This window comes from Brachycentrus maculatus, unplaced genomic scaffold (assembly GCF_059751285.1).
Source record: "Brachycentrus maculatus isolate JH-2025_06_01 unplaced genomic scaffold, ASM5975128v1 h1tg000039l, whole genome shotgun sequence".
Taxonomy (NCBI): domain Eukaryota; kingdom Metazoa; phylum Arthropoda; class Insecta; order Trichoptera; family Brachycentridae; genus Brachycentrus; species Brachycentrus maculatus.
This window is the reverse complement of record NW_028280793.1, coordinates 943,243-958,854: the sequence shown is the minus strand read 5'-3', so window position 1 is coordinate 958,854 and position 15,612 is coordinate 943,243. Positions and strand designations below refer to the sequence as shown.

The window sequence follows — 15,612 nt, the reverse complement described above, 5'->3', positions numbered from 1 at the left end:
CAGTCCATTTATAGGACTTACGTCTTAGGCTGGTTAAGTGATCACTTTACACACGCGTAACATTCACCATTCTACCTATTATTGAAAACCACACTACTCAAATTTTGGAAGTCATACATATGTATATGATCAATCTTGTAACGTTCCATGATTGAGTTCCAATAAACAATGGTGAATGTTACATGTGTGAAAAGTGATCACTTTACCAGGGGCGAAAGTAGAGAAACCCAGATTTGTGAACAAGTATTTGAACATACAACAAAAAGTTGTGTACAAAGTTATATGCTGATGGATGTTGGCAAGTCCACAATTATTCTTTTTGAAAGAGATGAATGTAGTTCTGGGTGTGAAATATTGGTAAATGTGGAATTTATGGAACAGGTCGATGATTTTGTATATTCGGGAAGTATGTTTTCTAGGGATGGAAATATTCATAGAGGAGAGTGAATGCTAGTACGGCTATCCAAATTTAAAACACAGTAAGGGACATTTTTTTGTAGTAGGTTTTTTTTTGCATTTTTGGACTAAGTAGAGTCTACTTAGTCCATAAATGCAAAAAAAACCTACTACAAAAAAAAATGTCCCTTACTGTGTTTTAAAATTGGACAGCCGAGTAACAGAGTGAAGCTAATTTCTAGTCTTGGTTTGCCGTGTAGTGGATTAGTGTCACTTTAATGTAAAAAGCACAAACAGTTTGTGGACTCCATATGCTCCACCTAGGGAGCGGATATGGTTTAAATAAAATAAATATAAAAATATTATTGACTCTTTTCCGTTATCATTCTTCCATTTTGCAGTCTAATATCACCTACGTATTTTTTTTACAAACTTTACCTTTACCAATGTGATAAAATATATAAAAGAGTGAAAGTTCACTAATATTTATAATGATCCCCCCTGGGAATCGAACCCGGGGCCTCCGGCACGGTAGCTAAATGCGCTAACCACTATACCACAGAGACAGAATTGTTTTTGTAATAGGCTTATATGTTTTTTTGAAGTAATGTACTGATTCATTTTCACCTTGTAACAGGCTTTGAAAAATTGTTAAATATGTATGTTTTCAGAATATAATTTGAAATGAATATTACCATAAATTAATAAATCTGAATTCATTTTATCTTAATCACGTACAATGTAAATTTTTATTTACATGTTATATGTACAAACGTAATTAGTATTACATTTTTGATAAAACTAGTATGAAAATGATATTGTGTATATGTACAGGGTGGCGCAAAATTAATCACCTTATCGGAAAATGTTATAATTTTTGCTAATGGCATCGTACGTCAATTATATTTGACATTTCGCTCACTCCTTTCAAGAACGTCATAAATCAAAAATTGTCAATTTTCAATTGTGCATGTTTTCGGAATGCCTAGAAAATGTACTGTATCCCAGCAAAAGAGGCATATTTTTAACTTAATATTTACCCGCTACAAGGCAGAAAGTGTTGTTTTTTCATTTTGAAGAAAAATGTATTTTTAATTTTTTTTTTTTAATATACTAAATATTTTTCAAATGGCGAAAAAACCATTAGGATTTACCTAAAAAGATCTGTTGCACAGTAAAAAGTTCAATAAGTGGCTTGATATTTATTTTTAATTCATTTTATTACATTTTCAAACTTTAAAAACATTCTCCTGAAAAAACAAGTTTTTTGATTTATGACGTTCTTGAAAGGAGTGAGCGATTTATGAACTAGACAGCTGTGGTGTACAAACAGATTTAGTGTGGCGCAAAATTAATCATCCAAAACTAATGTACTAAATAAAACTAATAAAAACATCGATGATTTCCATAGATGGAAATCTTTTATTGGATCTTTATTTTTTTTTTAAAGTGAAATGGATGATATCCGTCAAGTGGCTGCCGCCAGTATTGATACATATTTGTGCCCGTTTTATCAATATGTTTGTAACCTGCAGCTGTCTAGTTCACAAATCGCTCACTCCTTTCAAGAACGTCATAAATCAAAAACCTTTATTTTTCAGGAGAACGTTTTTAAAGTTTAAAAATATAATACAATGTATTAAAAATAAATATCAAGCCACTTATTAAACTTTTTACTGTGCAACAGATCTTTTAAGGTAAAACCTGAAGGTTTTTTCTCCATTAGAAAAATATTTAGTATATTAATATAAGTAATTAAACAATACCTTTTCTTCAAAATACAAAAACAACACTTTCTGCCCTGTAGCGGGTAAATATTAAGTTTAAAATATACTGCTTTTGCTGGGATATAGTACATTTTTTAGGCATTCCAAAAACATGCACAACTGAAAATTGACGATTTTTGATTTATGACGTTCTTGAAAGGAGTGAGCGAAATGTCAAATATGATTGACGTATGTATATTATTTGCAAAAATTATAACATTTTCCGATAGGGTGATGTTTTTGTGCCACCCTGTACTATATCAATGTGATTGTAGTTTATTTGACTATCTGTTGATGGGTACATTGTATCATATCAGCTACTAGAATACGTGAATAATATAAAATGACACCCACTTGACATTTTTCTGGTATCTCCAAAGGTTTTCTACTGAACCAAAAGATTGTTGCCAAGTGACAGGCAAAATGACAATTAATTTAATTATTTTGTTTATATAATAAATTTACAAAACTTGTGTCCGACCCATCATGACGTATGGAATCGAATGTAAAGCGGACACCGTTGCCACAAAAAACGCGCTTAGAGTGTCAGAAATGAAGACTCTAAGAAGCATATCAGGCAAGAGTCTTCGAGATCGAAGATGTCGTTAGGTGGGGAAGGCAACGAAGAAGACAATGGTATGCGCATGTGAAGAGAATGGAACCATCCAAACTCCCCACATTGCACTGCATGACCCAGGCAGACCACCAAAGAGATGGGTCGATAGCTGGGAATCGACATCGCAGGAGGCTTACCCTCTTAAAAACATGCCACAAGTCCTACAACAAGATGAAGAAGAAGAAGAAGAATAAAACAACAACTATATAGTTCTTTACTCTTTTATTTTATTTGACCAGTGATTGGGTTTTGTCATTGTTGACGTCATCGGACTGGTCAGACTCGAAACCAAGTGTTGTGTATGCAACAAGGCAAGGGTTGAAAATTGTGATTTAATATAATTTTTCTGGCAATATGAATTGAATGGATTTAAGTTCTGTATTATGAAAATAATTGCATTTAAAATATGGTAAGAGTTCTAAACAGAATTTTGTATAGATATATTTGTATTACATTATTTAAATAATGCTGCAAAAATCCATTTTTTGAATAAAATTTACTTTAAATCCTGCTTAAACCGTATTTAATATATAATTTTAATTGTTATATGCTACTTCAATTCATTGTATTTCAATTCATTTTGTCAGAATGATCATATAAAAACAATGATTTTCAACCCTTGACTTGTTGTGTATATAAAATCTAAATTTGTCCAGCCTTCCACCAATCTGATGATGTCAGTAACGATGAAACCTAGTCGCTGATCAAATAAAATAAAAGTTGAAATACTATATAATTGTTTTATTTTATAAAATACAGTTCCACTAACAAATGTCTGTACAAAACATAAATTTTGTTTATTTTAACAAAAATACTTATTTATGACATAAATATACATTGTGTCGGGTTGTGGTCCCGTGGTTAGTTTCGCGTACTCTTGAGTCAGAGTTTCTAGGTTCGAACCCACTCTACCTTAATCTGATACCTATTTCTAAAAATGAGCCGCTCAGGCTCACAGAAATAGTATGAAAGTATTTCTGTAAATAATAAAAAAAAACACAAATATTTATAATTTATTTTAAAAAATATTCAAAAAGAACAAAATCTTTTATTCTACAGATCTTTTAATAATCTTTGGTATAACTCCATATTATTATTACATACAATATTTCTACGAAAAGTCTATAGTCTTTCAAATATCCCCCTATGGAGCATGCGTAATTTTTGGATACCTCAGTCTACGAAGGTTACTTAACCCTTATAGTACTGAGCTTATTTTCACATATTTTGCATAAATTGCTAATTGCTTTTCAACATCACTACTTGACAAATTTGCCATTTTGTAGGTAGAAATAAAAAACTTTTATTAAAAAAATACAAAAATCAGTGTTAAATTCACAGCAAAATAATTTGAAATAAATGTTATTAACTTATTAAAAACGTTATACATGCGCGCGCTAAGACACGTCCATACAGGTCGATATCTAAATCAAATTGCGCAATAGTCGGTATTCCGACACTCCGCACTTTATACGCATTAATAGAGTCGATCTTTCGACGGTTCGCACTCTAAGGGTTAATGGTACTAGCATATATGGTAAGTATACTATCTCTAAATAGATTCATCACTGTCTTTTTGATCTGACGTTTAAACACATGACCCGTGTAAATATGATTAAATCACTCGACAGCCAGCAATTGAATTATAAATACATCCGTAAATTGCTATACTTGGTCTCGATGTATTATCAGATAAACACACAGGTGTTGTGTTAGTACTATATCAGATGAGTGTTTGATTGTCAAGAGTGACATTCATTTGATATTTGATGCCGCTGTAAAAAAAACTTACAACACTTTTTAAACAATGTATTTGTACATAATTTGCAGTAATTGTACAGGGTAAAACCTGAAGGTTTTTTCTCCATTTGAAAAATATTTAGGATATTTAAAAAAAAAATTAAACAATACCTTTTCTTCAAAATGCAAAAACAACACTTTTTGCCTTGTAGCGGGTAAATATTAAGTAAAAAATATGCGGCTTTTGCTGGGATATAGTACCTTTTATGGGCATTCTGAAAATATGCACACTAAAAATTGACGATTTTTGATTTATGACATTCTTGAAAGGAGTGAGCGATATATCGCTCACTCCTTTCAAGAACGTCATAAATCAAAAAACTTGATTCTTCAGGAGAACTTTTTTAAAGTTTAAAAATACAATACAATGTATTAAAAATATATATCAAGCCATTTATTGAACTTTTTACTGTGCAACAGATCTTTTTAGGTAAAACCTGAAGGTTTTTTCTCCATTTGAAAAATATTTAGTATATTTAAAAAAAAATAATTAAACAATACCTTTTCTTCAAAATGCAAAAACAACACTTTTTGCCTTGTAGCGGGTAAATATTAAGTTAAAAATATGCCGCTTTTGCTAGGATATAGTGCATTTTATGGGCATTCTGAAAATATGCATAACTAAAAATTGTCAATTTTTGATTTATGACATTCTTGAAAGGAGTGAGCGATATATGTTTATTTTTTTTTTAATATTAAAGAAGATGCAAGTCTGAGCATTGGAATACATCCATCTTCTTTTAACACATTGTTTGCGGGGAAAGGCTTAAAAGCGTCTTTAACATACTGTTGGTAGAGAGCGGGAGACGCTCATGAGTGTTATATTTGCTTACTTTTGGTACTGCGCGAGTAACGCCAAAAAACATTGTACAGATCTGAAATGAGTTTGCAATTACTTGTGATCAATGTACTGAGGGTCGGGCGGCAGACTGTCTGAGTATAATTGTCGGAATGATGAAAAATCTGCCCGATAATAATATAAAATAAACAATAGATTTACAACATTTTGAGTGTGTCCAAATACTTCACAAAATCTGGATTATCTCCAATTACAGGAGTTATTTTCATAGAATTTTTTGACATATATATATTTACAACTTCTTACTGTAAACAAAACATTTTTTTAAAATTCTTTCAGACTCTTTTCATTCTTTATACATTCAGGCATCTCATCATACATTTTCAAACCCTTATACATTAAACAATTTTGCGACTCGGTTTTTCAACAATGGCATAATAAAAACAATCATATAATAATAGATTCAAATACATAATACTAGTTACTGTATGTATGGGTAATGTGGTGGAAGCTATCTGACGTTATGTGTGTTAATGCGTTATTTAATACAACATTTTGAGTGTGTCCAAATACTTGTTTACAAAATTTGGATTATCTCCAATTACAGGAGTTATTTTCATATTATTTTTTGACATCTCATCAAATATGAAGGAGAATATAGAAGATTGGGCATTCACGGGGCTGACAACCGTCATAGGCTGGTTTAAGTGATCACTTTACACACGTGTAACATTCACCAATTCCACCCATTATTGACAACCACACTACTCAAATTCTTGGAAGTTCTATATATATGAACCAATTTTGAAACATTATTCTTGAATCACTAGAACTTCACTAGAGACATCTATTGGTCAGCCCCGTAAATGCCCAATCTTCCATATTCTTCTTCATCTTTGATGAGATGTCAAAAAATAATATAAACAATAGATGTTTTATCTCAAGTTGTATAATATAAATCCCTTACCGCACCCCAATGGTGCATAGGGCACTGCTTCATATAAACGCAGTGTTATCTCGATCGATTACACATGAAAGAAAGGTGATCAGCCCTCCACTTCAGGTACCAGTCCAGTGTAATATTGAATAAATATAAGAGTGAAAAAATCACTTGTATTTATTAAACCCCCCTGGGAATCGAACCCGGGACCTCCAGAACGGTAGGCGAGCATGCTGACCATTACACTACGGAGGCGGACAAAAAGTTGAGACACATGAAATGTAGATGAACAGGTCTATGGAGTCGGGAACATGGGGGTCTGGGAATTTACAGGCTTAACAATAATTATTACAAGTAACCTAATAACTTAGTAACCTAGTAACCTAGTAACTTTTGTCCGCCTCCGTAGTGTAATGGTCAGCACGCTCGGCTACCGTTCTGGAGGTCCCGGGTTCGATTCCCAAGGGGGGTAAAATAAATATAAGTGATTTTTTCACTGTAATATTTATTCAATATTATTACCCTGGACTGGTACCTGAGGCGGAGGGCTGATCACCTCTCCTTCATGTGTAAACCATCAAGATAACACTGCGTTTATATGACGCAGTGCCCTATGCATCATTGGGGTGCGGATAAGGGTTTTATTATTATTTACCTAATAAACAATGGTTTGTTTTATTTAGTTCTAGAAATTTCTACCGGAGAGTATGGAAATCATATAAATCGTCTAGTGGGAAAAAGTGACAATGGAAAAAACAGCGACTGGAGAAAGAAATCCATCGAATCCGCCCAAATTAATTCTATAATGCGAATAGGTGAGTTGAAAATATATCTATAGCTTATTATAGCGGGGTAATCGATAGCCCGCAACTAATTTTCTTTAAACCTAAGCAACATTTAACGTAGCTGATTCTTTTGCTTAAAATACCATTTTGTATTGAAAAAGTACGTTTTTCTTTGAAATGAATACATAGTTTTTAAAATAAAAGAGTTATTGAAAGGTATCAGGTTAATTTTTTTTTCAATGTATATTCTCAAAAAAATTGTGCAGTGTTTGACAATTGCTTTCAAAATTACTTTTGGACAAATCCAACATGCAATGGCGAAAACATTAGGTTTTTACAACAAATGTTTTTATTGTTTTCACTTCAAAGTCGTTAAATATGTTATTTATTTGTGAATATTGACACATGCCATGCAGGGCTTGTGATCCAATTAACCAGCCTATGACAGGTTAGGAGTTATTTTTACATGTTGACATCTCAACATAGAAGAATATGGAAGGTTATTTACAGGGCTTACGATCCGTCTTATGCTGGTTAATAGGAGCATAACCCCTTTAAATACTCAGCCTTCCATATTTTTCTTCATCTATGTTGAGATGTCAAAATGTAACAATAACTCCTAAATGGAGAAACCAAGATTTGTGAACAATAATTTGGATATCCCCAAAAATGCTCTTAATAATACATTTTTTTTTTTTAGAGAATCTGATGTCCAATGGAATGATGACTCCGATACGAACCCCGTTTCTATCGATCATTCCGTGTATTACTCAAATGGAGCATATGAATCACCAATCGTCCCTGCCGAAGAAGCCCTCCACTCGCAGCCTCGTGATCAACCCGACCGCCTACTGCAAGGAAGGCAGCAACTACCCGACCTCCTTCCTCACCCAGCTGGTCGTGCTCATATCCAGGAACGTCAGGATGCTGTCGAGGGACCGAGTGCTGACCTACATGAGGCTGCTCATCCACTTCAGCATCGCTGTCACAACGGGAATACTGTACTTTCAAATCGGGAAAGACGCGCAATACACTTTAGATAATTTTAATTTCCTGTTTTTCTCGATAATGTTTCTGATGTTCACCGCATTCAACTCTATGATGCTCACATGTAAGTACTTTTTAACCTTTGCATTTAAAAGATTATATATATGTTACAGGAAAAGTAGGTAAACTCTGCCTAGAAATAGTAAATTCTTATTATTTTTGGACATCTCATCAAAGATGAAGAAGAATATGGAAGTCTGGGCATTTACGGGGCTGACGACCGTCATAGGCTGGTTTAAGTGATCACTTTACACATCTGTAACATTCACCAATTCTACCCATTATTGACAACCACACTACTCGAATTCTTTAAAGCTCTATATATATATATTACCCAATTACGAAACGTTGTGCTTGAATCATTAGAACTTCACTAGAGACATCTATTGGTGAGATGAAAAGAAGCTGTTTATTGAGCAGAAACTCTTTTATTAGTATGTGAGGTCCGAATCTTAGATTATGATCACATACATGAGAAACGCCAGAAAATATAATTTACATTTTCATTATTTTAGCTTATAACTTGACCAGTTAATTTATTTACAACATTTTGAGTGTGTCCAAAAACTTGTTCACAAATCTGGATTATCTCTATAAAATATAATATGAAAACTAACTCCTATAATTGGAGATAATCCAGATTTGTGAACAAGTATTTGGACACACCTAAAATGTTGTAAGTAAATTCTTACTTAAAGTATCAGTAAAAGTAGATTGAAAATAAACAGATTAACCTTTTCTGGGAAGAGTCAACTATGCCAGATGTAGTTTAGTAAAGTCTGAGTAAAAATGCTGAGGGTCATGGGGCAGACTCAGACAGTCTGCTGCATGACCCTCAGCATACTAATCACAAGTAACCGCAAACCCAACTCCGATCTGTATAATGTTTTTTGATGTCTCCCATGCTCCACCAAAAGTAAGCAAATAGTGCGCTTATAAGTGTCTCTCGCTCTCTACTAACAGTATGTAAAAGACGCTTTTAAACATTTCCCGAAAACAATGTCTGAATTCTTCTTCTTTTGTTCATGTCATGTCATGTCCCTGAACGTCAACTATCGCTTGAGAGTAATTGTCCTTATCTTGGGCAGCTCGAAACAGCGCCTCGATGGTCCTGATCCCCGTCCAATCTCGTTTATTCTAGAGCCAGGAGATCTGTCTTAATGTCTAAATAAATATTGCAGTTAAAAATAATTAAATCTTTTTACAGTTCCTCTGGAGTTGCCTATAATTACCCGAGAACATTTCAACAGATGGTACTCCCTGAAGGCGTACTACATATCTCTGACGCTCTCCGACGCCCCTATCCAGTTTGTGTGCACCCTGATGTTTGCGGTCATCACCTATTTGATGACGGGACAGCCCGTGGAGTTCTTCAGATTCTGTTATTACGCCTTCATGTTCATTATGGTGTCCTTCGTCGGGCAAAGCATCGGAGTTCTGAACGGAGCCATTTTTAACATACAGGTAGATTATTTTATAATCCTCTTATTTATCAGTTATATTTATTTATTTAAAGTTCATGTACAGAAAAGAAATAAGCACATTGGCGGGCTTATTGCTAAAAAGCAATATTTTCCAACCAGCCAAAAACAGACTAGTGATATTGATCAAAACGTTTGATACCATATATCGGTAGTGTAAGGGCAAAGGGGTATATCTGTCTCAGACATGTGCATGTGTATGGAATAAACTATTTTAGACATTTTGTGGAACAAACTTAGAAATTCTAAAATTTGCCAGATATACCCCTTTGCTATTACATTACCGATATAGCTGATTGCAATTAGAGAAGATAGTACTTGAACATTTAAAAACATACATTACAAATTGACATTTAAAAATACATAAATTACAAATGATGATAATAAGGAAGGCAAAGGAAAAAGGGAGTTTAGGGAAGGAGGTAGAGGGATAAACTAAGGGAGGAGGTTTGATGGACAGTTAGGATTGTAATGATAAATAGTAATGTCTCAGATGTTTCTTAAAAGTTATTAGAGAAGGTGCATTTTTTACAAGGAGAGGTGATTCATTCCACAGTCTGGCCGCTTGGACAGAGAAGGAATTACTAAAGAATGATGTGTTATGGCGAGGAATGGAAAGTGTTCTTTCTTGGGAAAAACGAAGTGAGAAATCATTATCTGAAAGGTCTATAAAATTTTCAGCAAGATATTTAAGTGCATTGCGGTTAAGTTAAGTTGGTAAGAATATTATATAGTAGATAGCGTGATAGATTGAAGATTTATGCGCTGGTGATTGAAGATTTATGAAGTGAAGCCTGTTATACCAACCATAATGTATTTAAGCGAAGCGTGGAGTGGGAAAACAAAGACAAAAGTAGGTTATTTAATGTTTCAGCATTCATTTCTCATAAGATATGATTCAATTATAAATAAATCACTTGTTTTTTACCACTTGAGTATTATATTATTACGACTAGTTTCGGAAGCCATAGATGCTTCCATCTATGGGTTTGAATATAAACTAAACAGTTAGGATCGGGCGGCAGACTGTCGGAATATAATTTGGGTTGGGCTTGTAGAAAAAACCGCCTGACAACAATGTGTTCTCAAATCTTTTTCATATTTATGAGCTCGAATCTTCCTCAGTTTCAAAAACCAAAACTATTATATAATACAAATTAATTGAATGATAAGTTTCTCTACCAGGTGTTTTAATATGTGATCGTCAGCAATGATAATAAAATGTTTGACAAGGTCAAATAGAAAAGTTTTAGATAAGTGATTAGCATGTTGTATCGATCTAATTGTTGAAATGTAAAAGTTATCAAGTTTGTGAAGTACACTGGGTTTAAATCAGTATTTTCTAAGAAGTCTATTCCGATAAGAATATACTAGACTGGGTATTGATAATAACAGTAAAAATTACTGAAAAAGTAAAATATAAAAAAATATAATTTTTTCAAGCATCTTCGGAAAATTTTTCAAGCATTCGTAATAATTTGGAAAGAATCTCACATGCACTCATGACTGTCTCTATTAAAAAATTTCCAATTTGCCAAATGAGCCGTTTTGTTGCTTGTGACGTACTGGGTTATTGGTAACTTGATGTATTACCGGCAGGTCAAGGTAGGGAGGGGTACGCAAATGCGAGAAATTTAAGTATGACAATGTATGGCCGAATGTCAATAGTTTTTGAGATTTTTTTAATTTAGCGATTTAAGTGTTTTAGGTATTTTATTGCTCATTAAGCTTTGTTATTAAGTCGTCTATCATTAAAAATATATTTTTATAGCATTCAATTAGCAATTTTTTTTTATTCTGTCACTAACCCTCAAAGTTTCGCCTCCGTAGTGTAATGGTCAGCACGCTCGGCTTCCGTTCTGGAGGTCCCGGGTTCGATTCCCAGGGGAGAAAATAAATATACGTAATTTATTTCACTGTACTATTTATTCAATACTACCCTGGACTGGTACCTGAAGCGAGGGGCTGATCACCTTTCCTTCATGTGTAAACGATCCAGATAACACTGCGTTTGTATTACGCAGTGCCCTATGCACCATTGGGGTGCGGATAAGGGTTTTATATATATTTTTATTTATATAACCCTCAAAAATGGGTTCCAAATTCCAAATATCTCAAAAACTATCAAAATTCGGCTATACATTGTAGATACTTAAATTTCTAATCATTACACCATGGAGGCGGATAGATAGTCAGATAGATAGAGTATTGAATGTAATTTAAACTAATTTGAGAAGAAAAAAAATATTTGAAATAAATATTATTGATTTTCAGACGGGTGTCATATTTGGGCCACTGTTCATGTTACCGTTCACAATATTCTCCGGGTTCTTCGTTCATCTGCATGACGCGCACCCCGCCCTAAGATGGCTGTTCCACATTTCCTACCTGAAGTACGGTCTGGAGGGAACTATGCTGAGCATCTTCGGCTACAATCGCGAGAAGCTGATGTGCGACGCGCAGTACTGCCACTACCGATACCCGCAGAAGTTCCTGGACGAGGTGGACATGGAAGACGCCAATTACGCTTACTCCGTCATATTTCTGGCATCCTTGTACATATTAATTCGACTTTTAATTTATTTTGTATTGAATTACCGTCTAAAGCATAGATTACGGTGAAATTAAAATTAATGGATGAAGATTTTATTTATTTCAGTTTGTTGTATGTATTTATTTGAGTCGTTACATCAAACAGATCAAAAATATTGGTAACAAAGAAGCAATATGAAAATGTTACATTTTATTTATTGTGATTTGTAATATTTATTTTAGTAGTTACATCAAACAGATCGAGAATATCGGTAACAAATAAAGCAATATGAAAATGTTACATTTGATTTATTGTGATTTGTAATATTTATTTTAGTAGTTACATCAAACAGATCGAGAATATCGGTAACAAATAAAGCAATATGAAAATGTTACATTTTATTTATTGTAATATTTATTTTAGTAGTTACATCAAACAGATTGAGAATATTGGTAACAAATAAAGCAGTATAAAAATGTTACATTTTATTTATTGTGATTTGTAATATTTATTTGAGTCGTTACATCAAACAGATTGACAATTATGGTAACAAAACAATATAATACGATTATATTTTATTTATTATGATTTGTATTATTTATTTCTGTTAAACAGATTGAGAACATTAGTAGCAAAGCAATAAAAAAGGTTACGTTTTACTTATCGTGGTTTGTAATATTTATTTGAGTCGTTACATTCAACAGATTGAGAATATTGGTTACAAACAAAGCAGAATAAAAGAGTTACGTTTTATTTATAATTGTTAAATATGGAGTCATGATTTCAGTCGGATAAATATTCCCTAAATTTACCCTGTGCGGGCGATAATTTAGCAGACGTATCATGTACGTTCATATGGGTAGGGCGGTCAATATTTTAACAAAGCTTTTCATATCGTTTGATCTCATATTGAGGACATGTGATGATTTCAACCCCGGCATTGGTGAATTTAACTTTGCTCTTTTGGCCTCAGCAGTTATTGGCAACAATTAAAAATTTTATATGTAATAATCAGCTTAGTTGAAATTTTTTAAATCAGATACTACATACTACTGTATGTCCCACTTAAAAAAATTAAACCTGAGTTGATTTTTTTATTTATGTTAAATATATACAAATAGAATAACAAGATTTAAAAAAAAAAACAAAAACAAACGAAAATAACCACTTAATGCTCGGGTTTACTCACAACAAAAGAACTAAAAATATCAGTTTATATTTTTATTTATTTAAATAGTTAACATGATTTAAAAGTTGTCCAGTTAAAAAACAAAACAGAAGCAATAAAAATTGTAATAAAACTTATCCAATATAAAAGAAATAAAACCAGTCTTACTATAATAATATGGAAAAGCAATTTGACCCTTTGGACGCGTAAATCGACTATAGTCCATGGACTAATGTAAACAAATAAAAGGAAATAAAAGGGATTTTACAGAATACTTTATTTTTTATGGAAAAGTTGCATTTTTCAGATCAACTTTTATTTTTTGCTTAACTCGTACAAAGGGTTTAAAAAAAAATTAATATATAATGATAAAAATTGGTCATTTATGAAAGAATTTCCAATAAATTCTTATAAAAATGGTCAAGTGGCAACTGGCAAGCTTCGGTTCAGTTCGGTTGTTTATCTTAGTGACGCAAGGAAGTCGAAACACGTGATCAGTGCTCAGGTTGACACTAAACGATACATGAGCCGTCCTCAAACACTGCTCGTTCAAAAGCATTAAAGTGGTTAATTACATCTGGATATTTCAGAAGTTACAATTTTTTTTTTATAATTTAAAAGTTTAATATGTAAATTTGAAGTATGTGATATTATATGGCCATTATTTCATGTATGTATATCTAGAATCCAATGACAATGTTTTATATATTGTATATAAATAAACCCTTGTGATATATTTATATATTATTTGTTTTATAAAATTATTAGTTTTAATACTCCACCGTATAATATTATCAAACTTTTCCCAGGAGATGTTCACAGATCACCAAACTTGAATTTTAAACCAAAATATTCATTTCTCTACTTGGAAAATATTTTAATAATGATGTAAAATTTATCAATTATGTGTACTAATGGATAAATAAAAATAGAATTTATATATATATATATATATATATATATATATATATATATATATATATACATATTTTTAAAATATGGAGTCTGATTAGCGATGATATTAATGTGTAATGTAAATACTGATTCGCATAGTAATTTTAAGTGCAATATTTATAGTATATATATATATATATATATATATATATATATATATATATATATATATATATATATATATATATATATATATATATATATATATATATATATATATATATATATATATATATATATATATATATATATATATATATATATATATATATATGTATATCGCTTACTCCTTTCAAGAACGTCATAAATCAAAAAACTTGATTTTTCAGGGGAACGTTTTTAGTGTTTAAAAATATAATATGTATTAAAAATAAATATCAAGCCACTTATTGAACTTTTTACTGTGCAACAGATCTTTTTAGGTAAAACCTGAAGGTTTTTTCTCCATTTCAAAAATATTTAGAATATTAAAAAAAAAATTAATCAATACTTTTTCTTCAAAATGCAAAAAACAACACTTTTCGCCCTGTAGCGGGTAAATATTAAGTTAAAAATATGCCGCTTTTACTGGGATAAGGTTTATTGCTGGGCATTCCGAAAACATGCACAACTGAAAATTAACTATTTTTTATTTATGACATTCTTGAAAGGAGTTAGCGATATGTGATTGACTCTAAAAAAATGAAAATATCGAAAAACATTGTAATAAAATACCCTCGTGCCATCTGAACTACTTTATAGTTAGACCTTAGATATCAACTAGAAGCTATAAAATTTGCTCAACGGTAACTCTAAGCAATACAAAATAATTTTATTCAGATATTTAAAAAAACAATTCCGTCCCGGATTTTCTAAATAAATATAAATGTGGATTTTCAAATGTGTGAATTTTATCCTTTTTATAATAATAAGTATTGCTTGAATGCTGTTCAATTTTATCTTTCAAAAAGTCCCTTTTTATAATTTTTGGTCGCGGTAATACCAGATACGATCACATAGGACATTTCCGGCATTCTGCGACCATATTAAATGCTACTGCTACCATTTAAAAAAAAAATAAACATCACATGTTTAATTTTTCGAGAAGAAAAAGACAAAGTTAGGTTAGCGGTGTTTATTTTTCGCAGGATCATTCGTTCATTTTTAAAGTAATAAGGATTTTTTTTGGTATTAAATTTGGGTGTTTAGGGATATCATATAAATCATTAAACCCTACCGCTTTTGGCAAAATTATGTTAAAGTTCACAACATTTTGTGTGTGTCTATAGCCTTGTTCACAAATCTGGGTTTCTCTACTTTTATATTGGAGTTATCTTTATATGTATAT

The 15,612-nt window shown here is 31.9% G+C and overlaps 1 protein-coding gene across 1 annotated transcript in view; it reads left to right on the top strand.

Moving 5' to 3' along the window:
- Nucleotides 1-13,318, top strand: part of LOC148312472 (ATP-binding cassette sub-family G member 4-like) — a 61,808-nt gene extending 48,490 nt beyond the window's left edge. The window contains exons 6-9 of the mRNA XM_088277121.1: nucleotides 7,001-7,132; nucleotides 7,803-8,213; nucleotides 9,357-9,613; nucleotides 11,905-13,318. Of these exons, the coding sequence (XP_088133247.1) occupies nucleotides 7,001-7,132; nucleotides 7,803-8,213; nucleotides 9,357-9,613; nucleotides 11,905-12,252 (1,148 nt within the window). The 3' untranslated portion in view covers nucleotides 12,253-13,318. The remainder of the gene's footprint in view (nucleotides 1-7,000; nucleotides 7,133-7,802; nucleotides 8,214-9,356; nucleotides 9,614-11,904) is intronic.
- The last annotated feature ends 2,294 nt before the right edge of the window (nucleotides 13,319-15,612 follow it).